We start from the raw sequence: 14,749 nt of genomic DNA on the forward strand, positions 1-14,749 counted from the left end.
CACTGCAGCGGTGGGAAATGATCTTGGCTCGGAAGATCAAGACGTAGAATCAGTTTGGGTGGAGAGAAGAAATACTAAGGGAAAGAAGTCACTGGTGGGAGTAGTCTATAGGCCCCATAACAGTAGCTACATTGTAGGAGAGAGTATAAATCAAGAAATAATGGAGGCTTGTAAGAAAGGTACTGCAATAATCATGGGCGATTTTAATCTTCATATAGATTGGACAAATCAAATTGGCAAAGATAGCCTTGAGGATGAGCTTATAGGGTGGAATCAACCAGGGAACAGGTTATTTTAGATCTGGTAATGTGTAATGAGACAGGATTAATTAATGATCTCATAGTAAAGGATCCTCTAGGGAAGAGTGATCATAACATGATAAGTTTCTCACCCTCAAACTGAATGTGAAATTCTGAGTCTGAAACTAGTGTCTTAAACTAAAATAAAGGCAATTACAACGGTAAGACGACAGAGTTGGCTAAAGTGGACATTTTAAAAGTGTGTTTATGGGGTGTGGGCATCTCTGGCAAGGCCAGCATTTATTGCCTATCCCTAAATGCCCTTGAGAAGGTGGTGGTGAGCTGCCTTCTTGAACTGCTGCAGTCCGTGTGGTGAAGGTACTCCCACAGTGCTGTTAGGTAGGGAGTTCCAGGAATTTGACCCAGCGATGATGAAGGATCGGCGATATACTTCTAAGTCAGGATGGTGTGTGACTGGGAGGGGAACTTGGAGGTGGTGGTGTTCCCATACGCCTGCTGCCCATGTCCTTCTAGGTGGAAGAGGTCGCGGGTTTGGGAGGTGCTGCCGAAGAAGCCTTGGTGAGTTGTTGCAGTGCATCTTGTAGATGGTACACCCAGCAGCCACGGTGCGCCGGTGGTGGAGAGAGTAAGTGTTTAAGGTGGTGGATGGGGTGCCAATCAAGCGGGCTGCTTTGTCCTGGATGGTGTCGAGCTTCTCGAGTGTTGTTGGAGCTGCACTCATCCAGGCAAGTGGAGAGTATTCCATCACACTCCTGACTTGTGTCTTGTAGATGGTGGAAAGGCTTTGGGGAGTCAAGAGGTGAGACACTCGCCGCAGAATACCCAGCCTCTGACCTGCTCTTGTTGCCACAGTATTTATGTGGCTGGTCCAGTTAAGTTTCTGGTCAATGGTGACCCCCCAGGATGTTGATGGTGGGGGATTCAGCGACGGTAATGCTGTTGAATGACAAGGGGCGGTGGTTAGACTCTCGCTTGTTGGAGATAATCAATTGCCCAGCACTCCTGTGGCGCGAATGTTACCTGGCATTTATCAGCCCAAACCTGAATGTCATCCAGGTCTTGTTGCATGTGGGCATGGACTGCTTCATTATCTGAGGAGTTGTGAACGGCGCTGAACACTCTGCAGTCATCAGCAAACATCCCCATTTCTGACCTTATGTTGGAGGGAAGGTCATTGATGAAGCAGCTGAAGATGGTTGGGCCTAGGACACTGCCCTGAGGAACTCCTGCAGCGATGCCCTGGGGCTGTGATGATTGACCTCCAACCACCACAACCAACTTCCTTTGTGTTAGGTATGACTCCAGCCAGTGGAGAGTTTTCCCCCCCGATTCACATTGACTTCAGGGCTCCTTGATGCCACACTTGGTCAAAGGCCTTGATGTCAAGAGCAGTCACTTTCACCTCACCTCTGGAATTCAGCTTTGTCCATGTTTGGACCAAGGCTGTAATGGGGTCGGGAGCAGAGTGGTCCTGGCGGAACCCAAACTGGGCATCAGTGAGCAGGTTATTGGTGAGTAAGTGCCGCTTGACAGCACTGCCGATGACACCTTACATCACTTTGCTGATGATTGAGAGTAGACTGATGGGGTGGTAATTGGCCGGGTTGGATTTGTCCTGCTTTTTGTGGACAGGACATACCTGGGCAGTTTTCCACATTGTGGGATAGATGCCAGTGTTGTAGCTGGACTGGAACAGCTTGGCTAGAGGCACGGCTAGTTCTGGAGCACAAGTCTTCAGCACGATAGCCGGGATGTTGTCAGGGCCCATAGCCTTTGCCGTATCCAGTGCGCTCAGCCGTTTCTTGATATCACGTGAAGTGAATCGAATTGGCTGAAGACTGGCTTCTGTGATGGTGGGGACCTCAGGAGGAGGGAAAATAGATTAAAAGGTAAGACGGGAGATAAGCAGTGGCAGACATTTAAGGAGATGCTCCATGACTCTCAACAAAGATATATTCCAGTGAGAAAGAAAGACTCTACGAGAAGGATGAACCACCTGTGGCTAACTATTGAAGTTAAGGAGGTAATCAAATTGAAAGAAAAGGTATACGATGTTGCAGAGATTAGTGGTAGGCCAGAAGATTGGGTAATTTTTAGAAACCTGCAAAGGATGACTAAAAAAAATAGAGGGAGAAAATAGATTGAGAGTAAACTAGCAAGAAATATAAAAACAGACAGTAAGAGCTTCTACAAGTATATAAAAAGGAAGAGAGTAGCTAAAGTAAATGTTGGTCCCTTAAGATGAGAATGGGGAATTAATAATGGGGAACAAGGAAATGGCAGAGACTCTGACCAAATATTTTGTATCTGTCTTCACGGTAGAAGACACAAAAAGCATCCCAATAATAGTGGCAAATCAAGGGGCAAAAGGGAGGAACTTTAAACAACCACTGTCAGTAGAGAAAAAGTACGAGGCAAAATAATGGGACTAAAGGCTGACAAGTTCCCTGGACCCGATGGACTGCATCCTAGGGTCTTAAAACAAGTGGCTGCAGAGATAGTGGATGCACTGGTTGTAATCTTCCAAAATTCCCTTGACTCTGGAGAGGTCCCAGCGGATTGGAAAACCGCAAATGTAATGCCCCTATTCAAGAAAGGAGGGACGACAGGAGGCAGGAAAACATAGGCCAGTTAGCCCAACATCCGTCATTGGGAAAATGCAGGAATCCATTATTAAGGAAGTAGTAGCAGGACAGTTAGAAAAATCATAATACAGTAAAACCATCTTGACTCTGTTTGATTGTATGATAGGGAAATCGTGTTTGACAAATTTATTAGAGTTCTTTGAGGATGTAACGAGCAGGGTGGATAAAGGGGAACCAGTAGATGTGGTGTATTTGGATTTCCAGAAGGCATTCAATAAGGTGCCACATAAAAGGTTACTGCACAAGATAAGAGCTCACGGGGTTGGGGGTAATATCTTGGCATGGATAGAGGATTGGCTAACTAACAGAAAACAGAGAGTCGGGATAAATGGGTCATTTTCAGGTTGGCAAACTGTAACTAGTGGGGTGCCACAGGGATCAGTGCTGGGGCCTCAACTATTTACAATCTATATTAATGACTTGGATGAAGGGACCGAGTGTACTGTTGCCAAATTTGCTGATGATACAAGGATAGGTGGGAAAGCAAGTTGTGAGGACACAATGAGTCTGCAAAGGGATATCGATTGGTTAAGTGAGTGGGCAAACATTTGGCAGATGGACTAGAATGTGGGAAAATGTGAGGTTATCCACTTTGGGTGGAAGACTAGAAAAGCAAACTATTATTTAAATGGAGAGAGACTACAGAATGCGGCGGTACAGAGGGACCTGGGGGTCCTCGTACATGAAACACAAAAAGTTAGCGTGCGGGTACAGCAAATAATTAGGAAGGCAAATGGAATGTTGGCCTTTATTGCAAAGGGGAATGGAGTATAAAAGTAGGGAAGTCTTGCTACAACTGTACAGGGCGTTGGTGAGACCACACCTGGAGTACTGCGTACAGTTTTGGTCTCCTTATTTAAGGAAGGATATACTTGCATTGGAAGCAGTTCAGAGAAGGTTCACGAGGTTGATTCCTGGAAGGAAAGGTTGAGCAGGTTGGGCCTACACTCGTTGGAATTTAGAAGAATGAGGGGATCTTATTGAAACATGTAAGATTCTGAGGGGGTTTGACAGGGTAGATGCAGAGATGTTTCCACTCGTGGGGGAATGTAGAACTAGGGGGCATAATTTCAGAATAAGGGGGCACCCATTTAAGATAGAGATGAGGAGGAATTTCTTCTCTCAGAGGGTCGTGAATCTTTGGAATTCTCTACCCGAGAGCTGAGGAGGGTGGGTCATTGGCCCAGTAATTCGGGTCCCAACGCGTGAGTACGGACGGGGTACTCACGCATGGGCCCGATGGAAGTGCCGGTTTTCAGACATGCGCAGCGCATGCACGGAAAACCGGCATTTCCTTTCCTCTGAACCAAGGGGTTCAGAGGTCGAACGCGTGCGCGCAGGAGTCTGCGTGTGCGCGCTGAAATTCCTTTTTTTTTATATAAAAGGTTTGCCCGTGCGTGGAGGCCTCAACTTTTTACGAATGAAAAAAGCAGACGTAAGGACTTAGTTTTCAAAGGTAAGTGGTCTAATAATTAAAGTTAGAAATTTTTTTTCCACAGGTTTATTATTTTTAAAGACTTTACAGTAAGGCAAGTGTATTTTTAGACCCGAATTCGCAAAAAAAATGTTTCTCCAGAAATTTGAATAATTGTTTAAAATAGTTTTTTTACAGTTATTAATAGTTCATTTAATTAGTGGGATGTTATTTTAACTTTTATTTGAAGTTTAAGTACTGTTTTGGGCGCCCGGAGTTTTCATGAGTTTGACAGTTCTTACTATCAAACTCATGAATGAACTTTTGCAACCTCCGATTGGTTGCCCAGTGCTCACGTGATCCCAGCCGGCTCATCGAACTAACTACGCCGCTGGATCACGCAAGCGCAGCGCGCCGGGAGCTGAACCGGGCCACTGACAGGAAATCCACGCAGGGCCAGGCTTCAACTGTCGGCGCGCTAGGTGAGTGTAGGTCGGGGGGGCTTGCACCCGCGGGAAGCCCCCCGACACCAATTTCTGGGCCATTGAATATAGTCAAGGCTGAGATGGACAGACATTTGAACTACAGGGGAGTCAAGGGTTACGGCAAAAATCAGATCAGCTGTTGTGGAGTATTTTAAACCAACCCTCGACACAAGGTTTTAGATCGAGTCAAGTTGCACCGGTGGGGAAAACAGTCTGCTCTGTCTTAGCCAGACTTTTCCAAATTGGTACAGCAAACGTTACATTTTTATACATTACAAAATACACGGCAAAATTCATTCCTGCCACTGATTGGACCTTGGCCCGCATGCATCTTCACTGATTGGTTGCCTATGCCGCGTTACATTAAAGTACCGCCTTTATTATCGGGAAAGTATATGTCCGTTATCCCCCAAGCTGTTGTTGCACCTATGACCTTTGTTTATGCCGGATGGGGTCTCATCAACATTGTACTTCTGACTCATTGTCCTCCTTTCCTGCCTCTCTAGGCCTCTTCACTTCCAACTCATTGTTTTACTTCCCTGCCAGAACAGAGCTCACATCCTCTCGGCCTCTTATGGTTCCACGTCTGGTTAGGTTATCTCAACTGCCAGTTCAGCAACTGAGAAAAAGCTTACTACTGCAAAGGCCGATTAGATTATTGTCTTTATTACACCATTCAGTGAAACTGCCAGCGATGTCAGTTTAACTCTTTCCCCACTGCATCAGCCAAGATCAGATCAGCCATGATCTTATTGAATGGTGGAGCAGGTTCGAAGGGGCCGAATGGCCGACTCCTGCTCCTATTTCTTACGTTCTTATGACACCCATTAACCCTCCCCTCGAACTGCAACTCTCACCTTGGCGAACTGCTTGAGCTTAGAGCTGGGATCCCTTGAGGTCGTGATCATGATTTTTGGATCTTCCACCCCAGCCCACTTGTACTCACTGTCTATCTGGCTGCTCACACCTGCGGAGACACACACAGGTTAGTGAATGAGAGCATCGTCTGAGCCATCACAACTTAACCCACTCCCCCAACACTGAACCATCGCATTGTAACCTCCCCCCCAACAGTGACCCGTCACACGCCCCTCCCCCCGACACCGACCCTCGCACCCCCCCGGCCCCTCGCACCCCCCCCGACCCCGGCCCCTCGCAACCCCCGACACCAACCCCTCACCCACCCCCCCGACACCGACCCCTCACGCGCCCCCCCCCCCGACACCTACCCCTCACGCCCCCCGACCCCTCACCCCCCCCGACACCGACCCCTCACCCCCCCGACACCTCACCCCCCCCACACCTCACCCCCCCGACCCCTCAACCCCCCCCGACACCGACCCCTCACCCCCCCGACACCTCACCCCCCCGACACCGACCCCTCACCCCCCCCCGACACCGACCCCTCAGCCCCCCCGACACCGACCCCTCACCCCCCCCCCCCGACACCGACCCCTCACCCCCCCCGACACCGACCCCTCACCCCCCCCCCCCCCGACACCGACCCCTCACCCACCCGGACACCAACCCCTCACCCCCCCAACACTGACCCCTCACCCCCCCGACACTGACCCCTCACCCCCCCCACCGACACTGAACCATCGCATTGTACTCCACCCCCAAACACTGACCCCTCGCACGGTAACCTCCCCCCCAACAGTGACCCATCACACCCCCCTCCCCCCAACACAAACTCATCCCACCTCACCTGACACTGATCCACCCTAACCCACCACCCCAAACACTGAACCATCGCATTGTAACCCACCCCCAAACACTGACCCCTCGCACCGTAGCCTCCCCTCCCCAACACTGACCCCTCACACTGTAACCTCCCCCCCCCCAAGTGACCCCTCGCACTGTAACCTTCCCCCCAAACACTGACCCCTCGCACTGTAACCTCCCCCCCCCCAGTGACCCATCACACCCCCCTCCCCCAACACAAACTCATCCCACCACACCTGACACTGATCCACCATAACCCACTACCCCAAACACTGAACCATCGCATTGTACTCCACCCCCAAATACTGACCCCCTCACACCATAACCTCCTCCCCCCAACAGTGACCCATCACACCCCCCTCCCCTCAACACTGACCCATCACACCCCCCTCCCCCGACACTGACCCCTCACCCCCCCGACACCTCTCCCTCCCCCCCAACCCCTCCCCCGACACCGACCCCTCACCCCCCCCAGACACCTCACCCACCCACCCAGACACCGACCCCTCACCCCACCCCGACACCGACCCCTCACACCCCCCTCCCCCCGACACTGACCCATCACACCCCCCCTCCCCCCGACACTGACCCATCACACCCCCCCTCCCCCCGACACTGACCCATCACACCCCCCTCCCCCCGACACTGACCCATCACACCCCCCTCCCCCCGACAGTGACCCATCACACCCCCCTCCCCCCGACAGTGACCCATCACACCCCCCTCCCCGACACTGACCCATCACACCCCCCTCCCCCCGACACTGACCCATCACACCCCCCTCCCCCCGACACTGACCCATCACACCCCCCTCCCCCGACACTGACCCATCACACGCCCCTCCCCCCGACACCGCCCCATCACACCCCCCTCCCCCCGACACTGCCCCATCACACCCCCCTCCCCCCGACACTGCCCCATCACACCCCCCTCCCCCCGACACTGCCCCATCACACCCCCATCCCCCGACACTGACCCATCACACCCCCCTCCCCCCGACACCGACCCATCACACCCCCTCCCCGACACCGACCCATCACACCCCCTCCCCGACACTGACCCATCACACACCGCCTCCCCCCGACACTGACCCATCACACCCCCCTCCCCCCAACACTGACCCATCACACCCCCCTCCCCCCGACACTGACCCCTCACACCCACCACCCCAAACACTGAACCATCGCATTGTACTCCACCCCCAAATACTGACCCCCTCGCACCATAACCTCCTCCCCCCAAGTGACCCATCACACCCCCCCTCCCCCCAACACTGACCCATCACACCCCCCTCCCCCCGACACTGACCCATCACACCCCCTCCCCCCGACACCGACCCATCACACCCCCTCCCCGACACTGACCCATCACACCCCCCTCCCCCCGACACTGACCCATCACACCCCCCTCCCCCCAACACTGACCCATCACACCCCCCTCCCCCCAACACTGACCCATCACACCCCCCTCCCCCCGACACTGACCCCTCACACCCACCACCCCAAACACTGAACCATCGCATTGTACTCCACCCCCAAATACTGACCCCCTCGCACCATAACCTCCTCCCCCCAAGTGACCCATCACACCCCCCCTCCCCCCAACACTGACCCATCACATCCCCCTCCCCCAACACTGACCCATCACACCCCCCTCCCCCCGACGCTGACCCCTCACCCCCCAAACACTGACCCCCTCACCCCCCGACACCGACCCCTCACCCCCCCGACACCGACCCCTCACCCCCCCGACACCGACCCCTCACCCCCCCCGACACCGACCCCTCACCCCCCCCGACACCTCACACCCCCCTCCCCCAACACTGACCCATCACACCCCCCTCCCCCCGACACTGACCCCTCACACCCCCCTCCCCCCGACACCTCACACCCCCTCCCCCCGACACTGACCCCTCACACCCCCCTCCCCCCGACACTGACCCGTCACACCCCCCCTCCCCCCACACTGACCCCTCACACTCCCCTCCCCCGACACTGACCCATCACACCCCACTCCCCCAACACTGACCCATCACACCCCCCCTCCCCCCAACACTGACCCATCACACCCCCCTCCCCCCCAACACTGACCCATCACACCCCCCCCCTCCCCCCAACACTGACCCATCACACCCCCCTCCCCCCGACACTGACCCCTCACACCCCCCGACACTGACCCCTCACACCCTCCCCCCAACACTGACCCATCACACCCCCCGCCCCCCGACACTGACCCCTCACACCCCCCTCCCCCCAACACTGACCCCTCACACCCCCCTCCCCCCAACACTGACCCCTCACACCCCCCTCCCCCCAACACTGACCCATCACACCCCACTCCCCCAACACTGACCCATCACACCCCCCCTCCCCCCGACACTGACCCCTCACACCCCCCCTCCCCCCAACACTGACCCCTCACACCCCCCTCCCCCCGACACTGACCCGTCACACCCCCCTCCCCCCGACACTGACCCCTCACACCCCCCCGCCCCCCGACACTGACCCCTCACACCCCCCTCCCCCCAACACTGACCCCTCACACCCCACTCCCCCAACACTGACCCATCACACCCCCCGCCCCCCGACACTGACCCCTCACACCCCCCTCCCCCCAACACTGACCCCTCACACACCCTCCCCCCAACACTGACCCATCACACCCCCCCCGACACTGACCCATCACACCCCCCTCCCCCCAACACTGACCCCTCACACCCTCCCCCCAACACTGACCCATCACACCCCCCCCGACACTGACCCATCACACCCCCCCCCCTCGACACTGACCCATCACACACACCCCCGACACTGACCCATCACACCCCCTCCCCCCGACCCATCACACCCCCCCCGACACTGACCCGTCACACACACCCCCGACACTGACCCCTCACACCCCCCTCCCCCCCAACACTGACCCATCACACCCCCCCGACACTGACCCATCACACCCCCCTCCCCCCGACCCATCACAGCCCCCCCCCGACACTGACCCATCACACCCCCCTCCCCCCAACACTGACCCATCACACCCCCCCGACACTGACCCATCACACCCCCCTCCCCCCGACCCATCACAGCCCCCCCCCGACACTGACCCATCACACCCCCCTCCCCCCGACCCATCACACCCCCCCCCTCGACACTGACCCATCACACCCCCCACCCCCCCCCCAACACACCCCCCTCCCCCCAACACTGACCCATCACACCCCCCTCCCCCCAACACTGACCCATCACACCCCCCTCCCCCCCAACACTGACTCATCACACCCCCCTCCCCTCAACACTGACCCATCACACCCCCCACCCCCCCCCCAACACACCCCCCTCCCCCCAACACTGACCATCACACCCCCCTCCCCCCAACACTGACCCATCACACCCCCCTCCCCCCAACACTGACCCATCACACCCCCCTCCCCTCAACACTGACCCATCACACCCCCCCCTCGACACTGACCCATCACACCCCCCACCCCCCCCCCAACACACCCCCCTCCCCCCAACACTGACCCATCACACCCCCCTCCCCCCAACACTGACCCATCACCCCCCTCCCCCCAACACTGACCCATCACACCCCACTCCCCCAACACTGACCCATCAACCCCCCTCCCCCCAACACTGACCCATCACACCCCCTCCCCCCCCAACACAAACTCATCCCACCTCTGACACTGATCCACCATAACCCACCACCCCAAACACTGACCCCTCACCCCTCGGCCTACCCCTGACACCACTGTTTAACACCAAAGCCCATGAAATTCAAGCATTAGAGCAGATCGCCCCGAGCTCCAAATCCCCTGCTCTACACACATTTCCCCTCCTTGCTGAAATTACAGGATCCCCGAGCGTGGAAGGTCACCGAGCTCCCTCAAACCTCCCTGCCCGCTACAATCCAGCTCGGCGATGCCCGCTCTCTCCGACGCGGTCCGCTTTTCCCGGCCTTCCCCCTTTCACCCGCCGTTCTCACCCTCTCCTCCTTCATCGTCGTACTCCAGCACCTTCTGCAGCTCCAGCGCCTCTCGTCGCAGCTCTGTGGGAATCGGCTTGTTTCTGCAGAGGGGTAAAAAAAAAAAAATTAAACCTCGCACCACCGTCACAAACTGTGTAACTTCCGCCAATTATTAGCGGGCCTCTTGTGGCCTTACTCACATCTATACGAGGGAAGTGGCGAGAGGGTCGTGGGAGTGGGGGGCTAATAGGAAATGGGAGTTGGATGTTTGAATACTGCTGGGGGGGGGGGGGGGGGGGGGCGGGTGCATAAGAACTAGGAGCAGGAGTTGGCCATTTGGCCCCTTGAGCCTGCTCCACCATTCAATAAGATCATGGCTGATGATCTACCACAACTCCACTTCCCTGCACTATCCCCATATCCCTCAATTCCCTTAATATCCAAAAATCTATCGAACTCCGCCTTGAATATACTCAACGACTGAGCCTCCACAGCCCTCTGGGGTAGAGAATTCCACAGATTCACCGCCCTCTGAATGAAGAAATTCCTCCTCATCTCAGTCCTAAATGGCCGACCCCTTATCCTGAGACTGTGACCCCTGGTTCTAGACTCTCCAGCCAGGGGGGAAACAGCCTCTCGGCGTCTACCCTGTCAATCCCCCCTCAGAATCTTATCTGTTTCAATGAGATCACCTCTCATTCTTCTAAACTCCAGAGAATATAGGCCTAGTCTACTCAATCTCTCCTCATCGGGCAATCCCCCCATCCCAGGAACCAGTCTGGTGAACCTTCGCTGCACTCCCTCTATGTCAAGTATATCCTTCCTTAGGTAAGGAGACCAAAACTGTCCACAATACTCCAGGTGTGGTCTCACCAGGGCCCTATATAATTGCAGTAAGACATCTTTACTCTTATACTCAATCCTCTTGTAATAAGGCCCAACATACCATTTGCTTCCTAATTGCTTGCTGTACCTGCATGTTAACTTTCAGTGATTCGTGTACAAGGACACCCAGGTCCCTCTGAACACCAACATTTCCCAATCTCTCACCATTTAAAAAAATACTTTTTCCCAGCAAAGTGGATAACTTCACATTTCTCCACATTATATTCCATTTGCCATGTTCTTGCCCACTCACTTAGCCTGTCTATATCCCCTTGCATCCTCCTCACAACTTACATTCTCACCCAGCTTTGTGCACATAACCAGCAACCTTCAAGCCAAAAGCTGTTGCTACCCCCTTCCTCCCGCCGGTGGTGCCTTGTGTCCAGCCGCCCCGGTGTGACACTGCTTCCCGTGACGAGGGAACAGCACCGTCTGACTCCTCTCAGGACCCCAAATCTCTCAGGCAGGTGCATTCGCGCAGCCTGGACACTGGGCGATGGCGGTGGAATTACACACAAAGCGAGGGTCACTGTTACCGTCGAGCAACTTTTCCATTCAGTGACTGCATTCTTCCATCAATTGCTCTCCCCCACTCTCCCCAAAGGCTATGGGGTTGGGGGGGGGGGGGGGGGGGGGGGGGCGGGGGAATATGTAGCTGCATATGCTCCGGTTGTCCTCAAGTACACATACACAAATCACTGAAAGTAGTGACACAAGTTGGCAAGACCATTAAAAAAAGCAAACCAAGCACTCGGTTTATTTCTAGAGGGATAGAATTGAAAAGTAGGGAAGTTATGCTAAACCTGTATCGAACCCTGGTTAGACCACACTTGGAGTGCTGCATACAGTTCTGGTCTCCATATACCCTGGTTAGACCACACTTGGAGCACTGTGCACAGTTCTGGTCTCCATATACTTTGGTTAGACCACACTTGGAGCACTGTGCACAGTTCTGGTCTCCATATCCTTGGTTAGACCACACTTGGAGCACTGTGCACAGTTCTGGTCTCCATATACCTTGATTAGACCACACTTGGAGCACCGTGCACAGCTCTGGTCTCCATATACCTTGGTTAGACCACACTGGGAGCACTGTGCACAGTTCTGGTCTCCATATACCTTGGTTAGACCACACTTGGAGCACCGTGCACAGTTCTGGTCTCCATATACCTTGGTTAGACCACACTGGGAGCACTGTGCACAGTTCTGGTCTCCATATACCTTGGTTAGACCACACTTGGAGCACTGTGCACAGTTCTGGTCTCCATATACCTTGGTTAGACCACATTTGGAGCACCGTGCACAGTTCTGGTCTCCATATACCTTGGTTAGACCACACTTGGAGCACTGTGCACAGTTCTGGTCTCCATATACCTTGGTTAGACCACACTTGGAGCACCGTGCACAGTTCTGGTCTCCATATACCTTGGTTAGACCACACTTGGAGTACTGTGCACAGTTCTGGTTGCCATATTATAAAAAGGATATAGAGGCACTGGAGAGGGTGCGGAGAAGATTTACAAGGATGATACCAGAAATGTGAGGGTATACATATCAGGAAAGGATGAACAGGCTGGGTCTCTCTTCTCTGGAAAACAGAAGGCTGAGGGGTGACCAAATAGAGGTCTTTAAATTGATGAGAGAGTGGATAGAGAGAGAATGTTTCCACTTGTGGGGAAGAGCATAACTAGAGGCCATCAATCATAAGATAGTCACTAATAAATCCAATCGGGAATTCAGGAGAAACTTCTTTACCCAGAGAGTGGTGAGAATGTGGAACTCGCTACCACAGGGAGTGGTCGAGGCGAATAGAAAAGATGCATTTAAAGGGAGGCTGGACAAGCATATGAGGGAGAAGGGAATAGAGGGTTACGCTGATAGATTTAGATGAGGAAAGACGGGAGGAGGCTCGAGTGGAGCAGAAACGCCGGCATGGACCGGTTGGGCCGAATGGCCTGTTTCTGTGCCCTATAACCGGTGAAGTATTGCACCCACATGATCATCTTCCACATGATGCTGAGCCTCGGTCGGTTACTCGACCGCAGGCAGCAACATCCACCGAAGCAAGTGGGGTGTCTGCACATCGTTAGGAGAGGGGGCTCTGGCCCTCGTTTACCAGGGGGGGATTGAGGCCGATGACAGCAGCTGAACTGCGACCCAGGCACAGGCCAGGTATTGAACCCAGGATATCCAGTCTGCAACCCTCGGCACGTCGCGGGCAACGAGACTTGTTCCATTTGCTCACCACGTGAAGCGGCACCACAGAAAGACTTGCATTTATATAGCGGCTTTCACGACCACCGGACGTCCCAAAGCGCTTCACAGCCAATGAAGTGTGGTCGCTGTTGTAATGAAGGTAACGCAGCAGCCAATTCACACACAGCAAACAGCTGCGATAATGACCAGATCAGCTGTTGTAAGTGATATGGGTTGAGGGATAAATATTGGGCCGAGGACACCGGGGAGAACTCCCCCCTGTTCTTCTTCGAAATAGTGGCCGTGGTATCTTTTACATCCACCTGAGAGGGCAGGACACAGGTACTCGGTTTATCATTCGAAAGACCGCATCTCCGACAGGGCGGCGCTCCCTCAGTACCGCCCCTCCGACAGGGCGGCGCTCCCTCAGTACCGCCCCTCCGACAGGGCGGCGCTCCCTCAGTACCGCCCCTCCGACAGGGCGGCGCTCCCTCAGTACCGCCCCTCCGACAGGGCGGCGCTCCCTCAGTACCCGGCCCCGTCCGACAGGGCGGCGCTCCCTCAGTACCGCCCCTACCGACAGGGCGGCGCTCCCTCAGTACCGCCCCTCCGACAGGGCGGCGCTCCCTCAGTACCGCCCCTCCGACAGGGCGGCGCTCCCTCAGTACCCCGCCCCTCCGACAGGGCGGCGCTCCCTCAGTACCGCCCCTCCGACAGGGCGGCGCTCCCTCAGTACCGCCCCTCCGACAGGGCGGCGCTCCCTCAGTACCGCCCTCCGACAGGGCGGCGCTCCCTCAGTACTGCCCCCCCGACAGTGCGGCGCTCCCTCAGTACTGCACTGAAGTGTCAGTCTAGATTTTTGTGCTCGAGTCTCTGGAGTGGGACTTGAACCCACAACTTTCTGACTCAGAGGCGAGGGTGCTGCCCACTGAGGCACGCCTGACACAAAGGACACTGGCACGTGAGGAAATCTGAAGGAACTCAGTTGGCATCAGCATCCAGCCAACCCCAGTTACAATTTAGCCATGTCTCAATTTTTGTAAGTCCTTTGACAGGTTAGGGAGCACCACAGTACATAAATATCAATAATGCAGCTTAGAACCAGAGTTGACGTGAGGAGGTCCTTCCTTTGGCCGAGCGGGCGGACTCTAACAAGTCACTGGCTCGTTCAGCGAG

At 55.1% G+C, this 14,749-nt stretch overlaps 1 protein-coding gene across 1 annotated transcript in view; it reads right to left on the bottom strand.

Moving 5' to 3' along the window:
• The window catches only part of imp4 (IMP U3 small nucleolar ribonucleoprotein 4), a 28,451-nt gene extending 17,864 nt beyond the window's left edge, over positions 1 to 10,587 (bottom strand). The window contains exons 1-2 of the mRNA XM_085979063.1: positions 10,511 to 10,587; positions 5,662 to 5,771 (exon numbers count right to left, since the gene is read on the bottom strand). Of these exons, the coding sequence (XP_085835189.1) occupies positions 5,662 to 5,712 (51 nt within the window). The 5' untranslated portion in view covers positions 5,713 to 5,771; positions 10,511 to 10,587. The remainder of the gene's footprint in view (positions 1 to 5,661; positions 5,772 to 10,510) is intronic.
• Positions 10,588 to 14,749: the final 4,162 nt, after the last annotated feature.

Source organism: Somniosus microcephalus, unplaced genomic scaffold (assembly GCF_052327205.1).
Source record: "Somniosus microcephalus isolate GS21.2 unplaced genomic scaffold, FLI_Smic_1.0 unresolved_chr7, whole genome shotgun sequence".
Lineage (NCBI taxonomy): Eukaryota > Metazoa > Chordata > Chondrichthyes > Squaliformes > Somniosidae > Somniosus > Somniosus microcephalus.